The 13,007-nt window shown below is 59.3% G+C and overlaps 1 protein-coding gene across 2 annotated transcripts; it reads right to left on the bottom strand.

The window, feature by feature from the left end:
• Positions 1 to 837: 837 nt before the first annotated feature.
• FES (FES proto-oncogene, tyrosine kinase) lies at positions 838 to 12,299 on the bottom strand. 2 transcript variants are annotated; one of them, XM_061158751.1, is made up of 19 exons: positions 12,147 to 12,299; positions 11,428 to 11,649; positions 11,066 to 11,239; positions 9,419 to 9,515; positions 9,106 to 9,289; positions 7,000 to 7,137; positions 6,806 to 6,925; positions 6,539 to 6,661; positions 6,225 to 6,411; positions 6,018 to 6,101; positions 5,333 to 5,542; positions 4,843 to 4,965; positions 4,164 to 4,217; positions 3,260 to 3,378; positions 2,845 to 2,939; positions 2,628 to 2,751; positions 2,243 to 2,400; positions 2,005 to 2,127; positions 838 to 1,203 (listed from the first exon to the last, which is right to left on the bottom strand). In XM_061158751.1, the coding sequence occupies exons 2-19, from the start codon at positions 11,638 to 11,640 to the stop codon at positions 1,061 to 1,063; spliced, it is 2,469 nt and encodes an 822-aa protein (XP_061014734.1). In that variant the 5' UTR covers positions 11,641 to 11,649; positions 12,147 to 12,299; the 3' UTR covers positions 838 to 1,060. The 2 variants fall into 2 exon arrangements, with proteins under 2 accessions (XP_061014734.1, XP_061014735.1); XM_061158752.1 differs by having other exon boundaries at positions 12,189 to 12,298.
• Between the last annotated feature and the right edge of the window lie 708 nt (positions 12,300 to 13,007).

The following is a 13,007-nucleotide window of genomic DNA, read 5'->3' on the forward strand; positions in this document are numbered from 1 at the left end:
GCTGGACCACCAGGAAAGTCCCTCTTTGTCCTTTTGACCTTCACTGTTGCTGCTAGAAAAGTTTCAGATAAGCTTTTAGGTTTCAGGGGGACTTAAGGGAGGAAGTGAGGGCCCCTCATTGCTCGGTAAACTTGTCTTGAGAGATGCGAAGCATTTTCTTTCTCTCCAGCCACTCCATCTGCTCTGGGTGGAACTCCAACTTTCCCGACACTCTCCTCTTCCCTCCTGTATCTCATGTGACTGTGGGGCACAGACTCAGGGTCTGTAAACATTTATAAGCTAACGATTTCCCTTGTGGCTCAGCTGGTAAAGAATCCACATGCAATGTGGGAGACTTGGGTTCAATCCCTGGGTTGGGAAGATCCCCTGGAGAAGGGAAAGGCTACCCACTCCAGTATTCTGGCCTGGAGAATTCCATGGACTACATAGTCCATGGGTTCGCAAAGAGTCGGACACGACTGAGCAACTTCCACTTTCACTTTCAAACCTCAGCTGCCAGCCTTTACTTCCCTCTGAGCTTCCAGACTTACATGTCACACTTAGATCCCCACAGGCCCCTCTAATGCTCCTCCTAACTCGCCATCCTTCCCACGGCTCTGATCCTCTGCCTAGGCTTCTAATTCAGAAATAACACCTCCATCTGGTCTGAAGCCTGCACATCGCCCTGGTCTTTCTCCCTCTTCCCCAAGTCTCACATCCAACAGCTACCAACCACACCGCATCAGTTCCGCCCTGCGAACGCTGCCCATCCTCCTCCTTCCCCATGGCCATGGTACAGGCCCTCTGGTCCTCCTGAGACCTGCCCTCCAGAGGACTGCACATGCTGAGAGCACCTGATGAGCACAAATAAATGGGTTTATTATTTCTGCCTGGAAGAGGAAGCCCTGGAAGGAGCAGGGATGCAGGGCAGGCTGGGAGCTGCAGCCCTGCACGGCAGCATAGAATCCGGAGGCTGGAGTCCAGGACAATGAAGAGCTGTCCAGCGGGGTGAGCTGGAGCCCTGTTGAGGAGGTATGATCTTGCCCACAGGGGCCGCTGGCTTGAGCAGTGGGGCCCAGCCTCACCGATGCCGCTTTCGGATGCTCTGTAATTCCTGGTAGATGATGCTGAAGGTGGGCCGCTGCCCTGGCTCGTAGGCCCAGCAGTGCTCCATGAGTCTGAACACAGCGTCAGGGCACAGCTCAGGGCAGGGCAGGCGGCCCCCTGTGAGGACAAGCACAGTGCACCAGGTTTAAGGAGGGGGTCTGAGGGCCCCTGGCAGCCCCTGGGGACATGCCAGGAGCAATGGGAGCTGCTTAAGCTGCAAAGTTCTCCTTTTTTTTTTTTTTTTTTGCAGCATTTTTAAGGAGCCCCCTGTTCTTTCCCAGAAACACAGAGATTCTAATCTCAAGTCACCGTGTGCTAGTGGTGTGACTCCTGTGAGATCTCAATTTCCTTCTGTAAAAAGGACCTTTTAATCCTGACCTCACATGTTATGAAGAGTAAATGAAGGGCTTCCCTGGTGGCTCAGTGGTAAAGAATCCACCTGCCAATGCAGGAGACACGGGTTCAATCCCTGGTCTGGGAAGATCCCACGTGCTGAAGAGCAACTAAGCCTATGTGCCACAACTACTGAGCCTGTGCTCTACAGCCTGGGAGCTGCAGCTACTGAAGCCTGCGTGCCTAGAGCCTGTGCTCCACAACAAGAGAAACCACCACAATGAGAAGCCCCAGCACTGCAACTACAGAGTAGCTCCCGCTCGCTGCAACTAGAGAAAAGTCCACACAGCTGCGAAGACCCAGAGCAGCTGAAAATAATTAAATAAATAAAAATTTTTTTAAAAAGAGTAAATGAAATAAAGGTATAGCCTGGCACATAACAGGGGTTCTCTGGATGGTACCTCAAGGATTGTCCTTACTGTGCCCCAGTGGGGAGGATAGACAGGAGACCTGGAAGAGTTCAGCTGGAGTGCCAGGAAGAGGGCCTGGCTCTGGGACTGCTGTCAGGCCACCAGGTTCCCTTACCCTTTTCCACGAACTCCCGGGTCTGCTGATTGCTGAGGTTGGGGTAGGGGGAGGCCCCCAGGCTGAAGGTCTCCCAGAGCAAGATGCCAAAGCTCCACACATCACTCTCGGAGGAGTAGCGGCCTGCGAGGAGGTGAGGCAGCATGAGTGGGCCTCGCCCACCGGCCAGAGAGGGGCAGGTGGCGGCACCCGTGCCCGGCCTCGGGCCTTGCGGCCAGCGTGGATCAGGCCCAGGTACCGTAGTTAAGGGCCTCCGGTGCGGTCCACTTCACGGGGACTTGTCTGAGACCCCCTGAGGCCGCGTAGACCCCATCGGCTTCCTCCCGGGACATCCCAAAGTCGCTGATCTTCAGGACATTCTTCTCTGTCACCAGGCAGTTCCGAGCAGCCAGGTCCCTGGGCGAAGCAGGACACGGGGCTCATGTGGCCAACGTCCGTGTGGCACCTGCCAGCTGCCTGGCCAGGGCGCGCTCAACACAGCCACGGGCCAGAGCTGCCCCTGAGATGATGCCTGGTCCCTTTGAGGCACACCCCACCTCTGGAGCTGGTGCCTGCTGGTGAAGGGGCAGGGGTGGGGAAGAGGTGTTGGGATGGCCTGCTACGCCCATCCCTCACCCCCTCACCGGTGAATGCAGCACTTGCTCTCCAGGTACTCCATGCCCGCGGCCGCGTCCCCTACCATCTGCAGCAGTGTCTTCACCCTCAGGCGTGCTCCCTCCGTCCGAAGGAAGGTCAGGAAGTCGCCCCCTGGGAGTGGGCGGTGTTGGTGGGAGGTTCGAGATGGGAGAGACCTAGCCCGGCTGAGCGCCCCACCCCCAGAGGTCAGCCCCCTCTGCTCACCCTGCACAAGCTCCATGACGATGTAGATGGGCTGTTTTTGGGTGCAGACACCAATGAGACGAACAATGTTGGGGTGGCTGTACTGCTTCAGGATCCTGAGGGGTTGGGGGTGCTGCTTAGGCCTCGGGCAAGGGTGGGAGGGGTCTTACACATTCGCCTCCCCAGCCCCAGGAGCCCCAGAGAAGGCCAGGTGGCCCAAGGGAGAACAGGAGACAGGCAGCAGGGGACAAGAGCAGCTGACCAGGCCGTGTGACTTCAGGTGGGTCCCCGAGCCTGGACCCCGCCAAGCTACAGGGGGCCAAGAGGATTAAACAACACGACAGAAGTCAAGCCCTTCAGAGGTCAAATGTCCTGCCACGTGCCGGGGAACCTGTCGTCCGGGGGGAGCTACAGTGATGGGTGTTGTATCACCCACCTCGCTTCCTGCAGAAACTTGGCCTTGAGGTCAGGGGGGAGGGTCTCGCGACAGGATTTCACCGCCACCAGGGTATTGTCTGCTCGTAGGCGTCCACTGAACACTTCTCCAAAGTTCCCCTGAAACAGTCTGGGGTTCCCAACTGTCTTCCCTGGACTGTGGGCCTCTCCTGCACCCAGGAGCACAGCCCACCCTATCCCAACCCGCCCTTGACTCAGCGCCCCCCGCACTCAGTCCTGCTCATTCCGGCTCTCAGTTCAGGGGGCCAAGCAGACGTGGGGGACAGGCTGAGAAAGTCACCTCTGATTGACTGCAGTCACTGAGACGTGACATGGAGGGTTCAAAAATCACTTTTGCTTGGGCTGGAAAAGCATTCTGAGTTTTAGGACAGTGCCTTCTTTCCTAAGAACCTATTGCATGTATTTATATTCATTTATATTTGTTTATCTATTTATTTTTGGCCATGCCATGCAGCAGGCAGGATCTTAGTTCCCCGATAGGAATCAAACTCGTGCCCCCTGCTTTGGGAGCATGGAGTCTTCACCACTGGCCCGCCAGGCCACAAGCTGGTATTTTACAGGTCACGTGAATACAGCGTGTCTCGCCTCCTTGAGGTGGGGGGGTGGGCGTGATGTGCGTGCACGTGAGGGGAGTAGGGTGCGGAGCTGGCAGCAGAAGCATCTCTGGGGAGTTGTCAGGGCAGGCACTTTCCCCTTGGTTTCTGGCAGGACGGTGTATGGCAGTGGATGGACAGTGGACAGGGGTCCAAGTTGGGAATCAGATTGAGGCACGGAGGCCAAAGAGCTCTGGAGGTGGGGGTGCTGGTGTGATTCGGATGGACGGAAGCAATGCTGGGGGACAGAAAGGTAGGCGGCCAGGAGCTGGCAGAGCACACTCAACTCACCCGCCCAATCTGCTCGCCCAGCACCAGGTCCTCGTGGCTGAGTGCCCACTTGTCCTGAGGAAGGGAGGAGGTTGGAGGGGTCAGAAGTCAGTGGCAGGCGCACATGCTGGGCCCTATGACAGACTGGACACCCCCCACTAACGCTGTGTCTTTCATTTCTTGGCATCTTGGTATATTGGTCTGTAAAACGGGGTTTGGACCCAAGATCATACCTAGATGACTCGGGAACCGGGCAGGGGCACTAAGTGGGTGAGCACCAGCCTGGTGTATGAGGCCCAGGAAACGGGAGTGATCTTGATGTTTCAAGCCTAGCAGGAGGCTGGCTGGGCTCCCTGTATGTGTTAATATGTATCCTGTATGTGTGTGCTAAAGTCGCTTACAGTTGTGTCTGACTCTTTGCGACTCTGTGGACGGTAGCCACACTGGGCTCCTCTGTGCATGGAATTTTCCAGGCAGGAATACTGGGTGGGTTGCCATTTCCTTCACCAGGAAATCTTCCCAATCCAGGGATTGAACCTGCAATGCTCACGTCTCCTGAATTGGCAGGTGGGTTCTTCCCAGCTAGTGCCACCTGGCAAGCCCACATATGTATATGAATTGCTGGGGACCTGAAAAGCCCTCGATGTTAGGATCCTTTGTGGGCCTAAACCCGCAGCCCCAGCCCCTGCCGCAGGCTCACCTTGGGCACAGCCCTGTTCAGGACGATGCCGCTCTTCTTGGTGAGGGGCTGCTGGGAGCGCAGCAGGTGGTCAACGAGCAGGGGGATGCTGGGAAAACCATCTCCTTCCAGTCGGTACAGGTTCTGCAGGGGCGGGGGGACCTGGGGTCAACGGCCTCCATTGCTGGGGGTGGGGGTGGGGTCACTGAGCCGTGGGAGAGGAGAGGAAGGAAGAGTAGTGGGGAGAAAGGGCCTGCCTGGGGCAAGAGGCAGAGACCTGAGGGTGCACGACAAGCCTGCTCCCCCATCTTATGGGGGGATGGATGCTGAAGGCTTAACCTCTGTTGGTTTTTGCAGGGATTGGGTGGTCTCTGCGGCCCCTTTCAGCTCTGCCGGGGAGGCGTCTAAGACATAGCAGCTCCTTTCTACAGCCTCAAGGTCATTTCCTGCTGAAGGGAAGGGGAGGGGAGGGGAGGAGAGGGAAGGGAAGGGGAGGCTGGGGTCCACTCACATCAGCGGACTGGATAATGAAGTGTCGGGGCTGGCCGTCCCACAGCACTGACAGCACGTACTCCTGCTTGCCCTGGCTCTCCCGGACGAGGAAGTCCCCCGAATGTGTCAGGAGCTCAGCCACCTCTGCCCGCGGGATGGCCCCGTGGTACCACACCTGCTCATGCAGGGGTTTCTGCACCTCTGGAACGAGCTGCAGTGGCGGGGGGAGCTGGAAAGGCATGGAGGAGGAGCAAGGAGGGGTCGCTAGGCCAGCCAGGTGGGTGGTCGGGGGAAGTGTCTCTGTCTGTCTGCCTCTCACAAGCCTTCTGTCCTCACAAACCGCCGAAGTGCCACAGAGCCGCCTGCAACCCTCAGAGCCAGCAATAAACTTGCCCAGGCTGGCTGATCTCAAACCAAGCTTTGCCTTGTCCACAAGGCCGCAGCCTGCGACCACTCCTGGAGCAGGGAGAGCCCTGGGGTGACCATGCCACACAACGTGGGTGATGGAGAGAAAGGGGTGGGCAGGGGTGACAGGATCTGGAGTCCCAGGGAAGAGAGGGGCACCCCCGTAAAATGGCCTGGGAGAAGCCTTCAGTAAGTAACTCAACTCGAGGACGGGTAGTAGGAGCGGCCTAGGGAGATGTCCCTGAGAGCCCTGGCCTAGCCCACCCCTGAGGGAAGGGCGGAGGTATGAATCCACTCACCGAGAACTTGGGACGGAAGATTCCGGAGATGTGGCTCTTGAGGATCTCCAGGGTGGGCGTCCTTCCCCCTTCTCGCTCCTGCTCCTGAGGCCAGGGACAGACGTCAGCGGGTGGCCAGGCTTGGGGAGGGAGGGGGAGGGTGAAAATGAGGCGCGCAGCCCCAGGGGGCTGGGGGCGGGCAGGGCTGGAGGCGTGGGGGCAGCTCACCGAGGACGAGGTGGAGTGGCGGTCATCTTGCAGGAGCAAGACGGGCGGGGGCTCGCCGGGGCCCAGCCGATCCAGCTTGGCCTGCAGCAGCTCCTGCTGGGCCTGCAGCTTGGCCTGCCCGCACAGCGCGACCTGCAGCCCCTGCAGCGCCTCCTGCAGTGCCTGCTTCTTGCCCAGCAGCTGCACCCTGCAGGCAGGGGCGGGCAGTGATGGAGGGGAGAGAGGGGGGCTCGGCTGAAGGCCAGGGGTGAGCCAGGCAGGCCGGACGGAGGGCATGGAGGACCAGGAGGCAGCTGTCAGCGGGCCCCACTCACCGCTCCCGGGGGTGGGTGGTCTGCTCCTCATTCCGGAGCTCTCGCTGCAGCTGAGTGACCGCCTCCTGCCGACTGAGCACGGTCTGGGTGGCCGCGGCCAGGTCGTCTGTCACCGAGGTCAGCCTGCACCCGGAGGAAGGGCAGAGTGAGAGCCGTGCCCCTCGGCTGCCTCCCTGCCGAGCCGAGGAAGCCCAGCGGCTTGGCCGCAGCGCTGCATGGGCAGCGTCTGTCCCCCGGCCCCCAGCCCCCGGCCGAGCCCCCACACACGTGTGCTGCACGCTTTCCACTGTCAGTTCGTTCAGCTGCAGTTCCCCAGGCTCCAGTAGCTCAGTCTCCTCCAGCAGTGACTCGTCAAAGGTGACACGGGGTGGGATGTCAGGGGCGGACCTGTGGCAACAGTGCCCGTCAGTGCCTGCCAGGCCAGCCACCTGGGCGCCCGGCCCCCGTGAGGAGGGGCTTACCCGTACTGCTGCAGGAAGCCTTGGTACTCGGCCTCCGGCTGGATGCGGGCCACTGCTGCGGCCATCTCCCGGTGAATGGTCACCACCTCGTCTTGCACCAGGCTGCTAATCTCCAGGTACTCCTGTAGGGTCTCCTTCCTGCCCCCAAACCAGACCCTGGGTCAGGGAGGCCTCAGGCTGGACAAGGCTAGAAGCTTGGGGCCCATGGCACTGGATTTGGGCCCACTGTAGGGTTAGACTCCCCCCTCACCCATCATTGACCAGTCAAACGACCACAGGCAAGTCACTTAGCATCTCCCAGAAGTCATAACAAGGCCCCAGGGACAGCATATGAGTGGAGTGTGTGGTGTGAGGAAGTGTTCGGGAAATGTGAGCTACAAATGTGTCTGCTCTGGGCAGTCAGCCCCACAGTGGGGCTCTGGGGGCTCTGATAACCCCCGAAGCCATCACTGTGCTGACCCCATATTGATACCTCCAGTCCCAACACCTCCCAGAGCTCCAGTGGTCCCATGTAACCATCCACCTACTCAACACGTCCCGGTGGACATCCCTTAGACACTCAGACTCCACCAGCTGAAAAATGAACTCCTCTGGCTGTCCCCTGAACCTGCTTCTCCCCTTGCCTTCTCCACGTGGCCTCTGCCTCCCAGGGGCTCTGGGCCAAGCCCCTGGAGCCTCCTTGACTGTTCTATCCACACCCTGCTTCCAGTCCATGAGGAAATTCCACTGGCTTCACTTTCAAAGTACTTCCGAGACCTGACCACTTCTCCCCTCCATTGCTACTGCCTGGGTCTAGTAGCCGTAGTCTGTGGTCCAGCTCACTGCAGTGGCTCCTGTCTGGTCTAATCCTGTCTTGCCCCCTGAAGTCTGTTCTTAACTCAGCAGCCAGACTGACTTTATTAAGATGGCTCAGATCCGGCCACTCTTCTGGTCCACTTGGAGCCAGAGTGCTCACAATGGTCTGCCGGACCTTCTATTATCCTCCTGCAGTCCCTTGTCTGACTCTGTCCTTCCCACGCTCTGCACAGGCTACACTGGCTTCCTAGCTGTTCCTTGATTTCAGGCATTCTCCCACCTCGAGCCTGCGGTTCCCTCTCTCTAGTGTGGCCCTTCTACAAACATCTGCCTGGCTCCTCCTTGCACTTTTGAGGCTTTCCCAGACCATTCCCCTTAAAACAGTAAGCTCCTGGACTTCCCTGGTGGTCCAGGGCAGGTCTGCCAACGCAGGGGACACAGGTCGATCCCTGCTCTGGGAAGATCCCACATGCCTCAGGGCAACTACTCCTGTGTGCTACAACTACTAAAGCTCACGCTCTAGAGCCCGTGCTCCACAAGAGAAAAGCCCTCACAGCACATCTAGAGAGTAGTCCCTGATCGCTGCAACTAGAGAAAGCCCTTTACACAACAATGAAAACCCAGTGCAGCCAAAAATAAATAAGTAAAAATAAAAAATAAATACATAAGAACCATCTTATTAAAAAAAAAAAACCCAAAAAACAATAACCTCCTACCTTGCCCCCCTGCATCCCCATTTTCTTATTTTTCTCCATAGCATTTATCACCTCTAACAGGCTTTCAACTTTACTTGCTGATTTCTTTTTCTTTTTCCACAAATGAATGATCCTAGAGAACAGAATTTTGGTCTCTGTTCTCTGCTGGATTACCCAAGAGGGCCTAGAATGGTGTTCAATATATACAATGAAAGTGAAAGTCTTAATCACTCAGAAGAGTTGTGTCCGACTCTTCTGCAACCCCATGGACAGAGGGGCCTGTCCATGGAATTCTCCAGGCACGAATACTGGAGTGGGTTGCCATTCCCTTCTCCAGGGGAATCTTCCTGACCCAGGGATTAAACCCAGGTCTCCCGCATCGCAGGCAGATTCTTTACCATCTGAGCCACCAGGGAAGAGCCAATACACATAAGAGAAGCCTGCAATAAGGGCCCCGAATAATATAATTTGGATGTCAATTGACCTGCCCAGGGCTCATTCGCACGTGACTACAGGATGGTCAGTTTCACAGGGTGGGGTGTTCCGGGCCCTGCCTCTGGGCGTTAGGGCTGTGGCGGGCTCGGTGGCAGCAGGGGGGGCGGGGCTGTGGGCTCACAGGATGCAGGCCATCTCCTGGTGCAGGTCTTGCAGGGACTGAAGCAGGCTGGGCAGCATGAGCTGGTGGTGGTGCTGGTGATGCAGCTGTGCCGCCCGCACGCCCAGCACATAGCGGTTGTGGTGAGCAAAGAGCTTCCACAGGCTGCGCACATACTTGTCCTTGGCCTTGTCACGGTCCTTGTCTGCCAGAGCGGGGGAAGGAGGTGAGGGTTACCCAGAGCAGAGGCCTAGGTGGCGCCCGCCACCCCCGTGATGCCTGTGGACGGGCCTGGGCGGAATCCCCACGCTTGTCAGGGAGGGAAGCCTCGGACCTTTGCCGGCCTCCTGGTACTTGCGCCGGGCCTGGGCGCTGTCCCGTGCCAGGGCTCGGTACTGGCTCTTCAGCTTCTCAATGTCCTGGCTGTGACTCTGAGGAGAGAGGAGGGACCGGTGTGGTTCAGCAGGTCCCTGGAGGATTCCTACTCAAGGTGCAGCCCTGGACGGGGCCTGTGGTCCAGGTGGGCAAGTGCTCCAAGCCCATCCTTCCGGAAGGACCTGGAGGCCCCTGGGACTTAGCCGTTGTTGCTGAGGTTAAGGTCAGAGGAGCCGGGCTAAGGACAGGGAAGCTCTGGGGGTGGCAGAGAGCTGGACTGGGCAGGTGACAACTGTCCCTCCTTGGCCTAGAGTGGGTGGTATCAGGTGGCAGGCGTGTGTGTGGGCTGTGCAGAGCTCCACGCTTAGAAGGACCTGTGCTTGGCTGAATGCCATTGATGCCATCTTGAAATTCTTAATAATTTGTTGACAAGGAGCCCTGTGTTTTCCTTTTGTACTGGGTCCCCAATTATGTTCCTGGTGGCAGGAACAACAGATGGTCAAGACTGGATGAAGACCCCAGTTCCCTGCTGATGTGCTGGGATACTCAGAACAAACTCCTCCCCTCTCCTCTGAACCTCAGCTTCCTCATCTGCCACAGAGCCAAGTGCACAGACTAGATCAGCCTTTTCCTTCAGGGCCAGAGCGGGAACATTTTAGGCTTATAGGCCATGCAGTCTCTGTTAAAATTGCTCTGCTCTGCCATTTTAGCTCTTCAGTGTTGTTGTTTAGTCGCTAAGTCATGTCCGACTCTTCTGTGACTCCCATGGACTGTAACCTGCCAGGCTCCTTCTGTCCATGGGATTCTCCAGGCAAGAACACTGGAGGGGGTTGCCATTCCCTTCTCCAGGGGATCTTCCCCACCCAGAGATCCCATCCGCGTCTCCTGCATTGGCAGGCGGATTCTCTACCACTGAACCACCAGGGAAGCCCTAGCTCTTCAGTAGCCATAGTATGACAAACATATGGGCAAGTCTGTGTTCTGCTTACACTGCCTACAAAAGCAGGCTGACACCTGAATTAGGTGATCTCCCGGAGAGAGGGACGAGTGGGTGAAGACTGGCCACCAGGGGCCGCTGTGGGGCCGCTGCAAGGCTGAGGTTTGCGCTGGGAGAAGGGGTGTGGTACAGAAGGTTGCCCAGCACATTGAAGGCTAAAGCCTCCACGTAAATAGCTCCTATCCAACAGCCTCTAGACCGAGGAGCTGGACAGGATTCAAATGTGGGCAGGCTCACTTCACAGCCCCAGTCCTTAACCTCGGAGTCAGGGGACCACGCTGCTGCCTCGTGGAGTCTCTGGGTCCCAGGGAGGAGTGAGCCTTGGGCCATGCGCCATCCCTCTCTCCCTCTCTCTCAAGGGCCAGCTGGTGCAGTGCAGGAGATGGGCACACACAGGCACACAGTGGGGTGACAGAAAAAAAGCACAGAGGGGCCCCCCACCAAAGGCCAGTCCTAGCTGCGGCGGGAAGGAGGGAAAGAAGCTGGAGCTGGCTCTGGGGGCCAGCCTGTGGTCAGACACTTCCACTTCTTCAGGGAATCCAGGGGTTCCTTGCAAAACCAGCCTTCTGAAGCTCAAAATGTAGGCAGAGAGGACAGAAGCCTACCCACCTTGGTGAGCTCCTGCTGCAGTTGCTGCCACTGCTCGTTGTAGGTTTTGCGCAGTTGCTGGCGCTCCCGGATCAGCAGGCTCAGCTTGCTCAGGGGCCCTGAGTTCAGGTCCTCCGCGTGCTGCCTCAGCACCCGGCTCAGGCCCTCTGTCTGGCTGGTGAGCTCTGTCCAGGACTGCAGTGCGGAGGGGCAGGCAAGGCAGGGAGTGGGGAACCTCGCTTCTGAGGTGGGTTTGCCAAATCTCCAGCCCTCCCCCGGGGGGGGGGGAGCTCCGGGAAATGGAAGGGGCAGGCGGACCTACCCAAGCACCCACGGGAATTTGCTGGTGGAGGGCAGGGAGTAGGGGGAGTCTAGAGTCCCACCTGGCTGATGGGGCTGTGGGCGCCGATGCCCCGGCTCTGGCCCCCGCTGTCCTGCAGGGACATGTGGTGAAGCAGCCCGGCATATTCCCTGTCGCTCTTGACCCGCTGGGCCATCCACTTCCTCATGCCCTCCAGCAGCCGGAGCTCGGCCTCCTGCATCTGCTGCACGGCCCCGTGGCCCTGGGGGCTGCACAGCTCCGAAGAGAAGCCCATAGTGTTGTCCTGGGGATGGAGAGAGGGGAGGCCACCACTGGGGGCGAGTAGCTGGAGATGGACGGAGGGGCGGGACAGGGAGGTGAGGGGCTGAAGAGCCACAGATAGGCAGAAGGTGGACGCTTGTCCCCCTGGAACGCAGCGATGGGTACGAAACACCACCTGGCCTGGGAGAGCCGTCGGTGCTTCCCCGTGTCCCAGGTGGAGGCCTGATGCCGGCAGTCTCCTCCCCAGGCCTGGAACAGAAACCTCCCAGTCTCCCTCCCTGGATCCTTCCACCCAGCTCCCGCTGCAGGTGCAAGATGTGCACCGGGCCCTCAACAGGGCCAAGGCTGCCCTTGCAGGCACCCCAGGCGGCCACCCCCCCACCCCCACCCCCAGTCCCTACCCTCCCGCCGCCCCTGCTCCACCCTGTCCCGTGTCCCTCTCTCTGATCGCCTGCCAGGCCCCTGCCCAACCGCCTCCCGGGCTGGCCGTCGCCTCCCGGGCCTTGGTACGGGCATTACCGGTGTGGGCAGCTGCTCCTGGGCCGCTGAGGACCGACTTACACTCAGGCCCCACACCGCCCCGGCCAGTTCCTGATTCCGCGCTTCCTCCTCCTGTGGTTTCAGTTGGCCCAAGCCCCGGGGCGGGCCGGCTGAGGGGAAGGGGCGGGCGGGAGCCCCGACGCCTGCCCGCCCCCCCCTGCCCAGCGCTGGCCGCTGCCTCAGCTGCCGGCCACACGGCCCCGCGGAAACGGAAGGGAGGAGGGGGCTGGGAAAGAATGGCCCAGAAGAGAGCAGTTTGCCCCGGGCACTCCCCAGGGCCCAGACAGCGCCCCGGGGGACAGCCCAAGGGTGCTTGGGGAGCGCTGTTACAGGACAGGGCTGTAGGCTCTGCGGTGGGCTGGGAGGGCCTGGGGGCCCAGAACCTAAGGAAGGGCAGGCGGGCAATTTGAGCAGCATGCCAGGGATGCCCCAAAGAGGCAGGGGGAAGACTAGTCCAGGCCTTTCCCACCCCACTGGATTCCCCAAGGAAGGCTCAGGCGCCAGCCTCTATTTGAATAAAATTTCCTAGTAAATATCCCGAGGAGAGGCCTACTTCTCAGGCACGGATCCTGGTGGAACTGGCCTGGCTCCTCTCCCCACCACAGGCAGGGGTTTCCTGTCCCAAGGGAGACCTGGGGCAGGCGAGGGGCCTGGGCCAGACTGTGTGCCGGGGTGGGGTGGGGTGGGGTGGGGGGTACGGCATTTCCAGTGTGGGACTGAGGTTCTCCCCAGCAAAGCCTATCTGGATTCAGTTAGGCTCCACCAGAGGCCTCAGCCCTACAGCTGGTGGCCTAGGTGCTTCAGCCAAGGGACACGCTGAGCAACTGGACCCCGGGTCAT

Source organism: Dama dama, chromosome 13 (assembly GCF_033118175.1).
Source record: "Dama dama isolate Ldn47 chromosome 13, ASM3311817v1, whole genome shotgun sequence".
Classification (NCBI taxonomy): domain Eukaryota; kingdom Metazoa; phylum Chordata; class Mammalia; order Artiodactyla; family Cervidae; genus Dama; species Dama dama.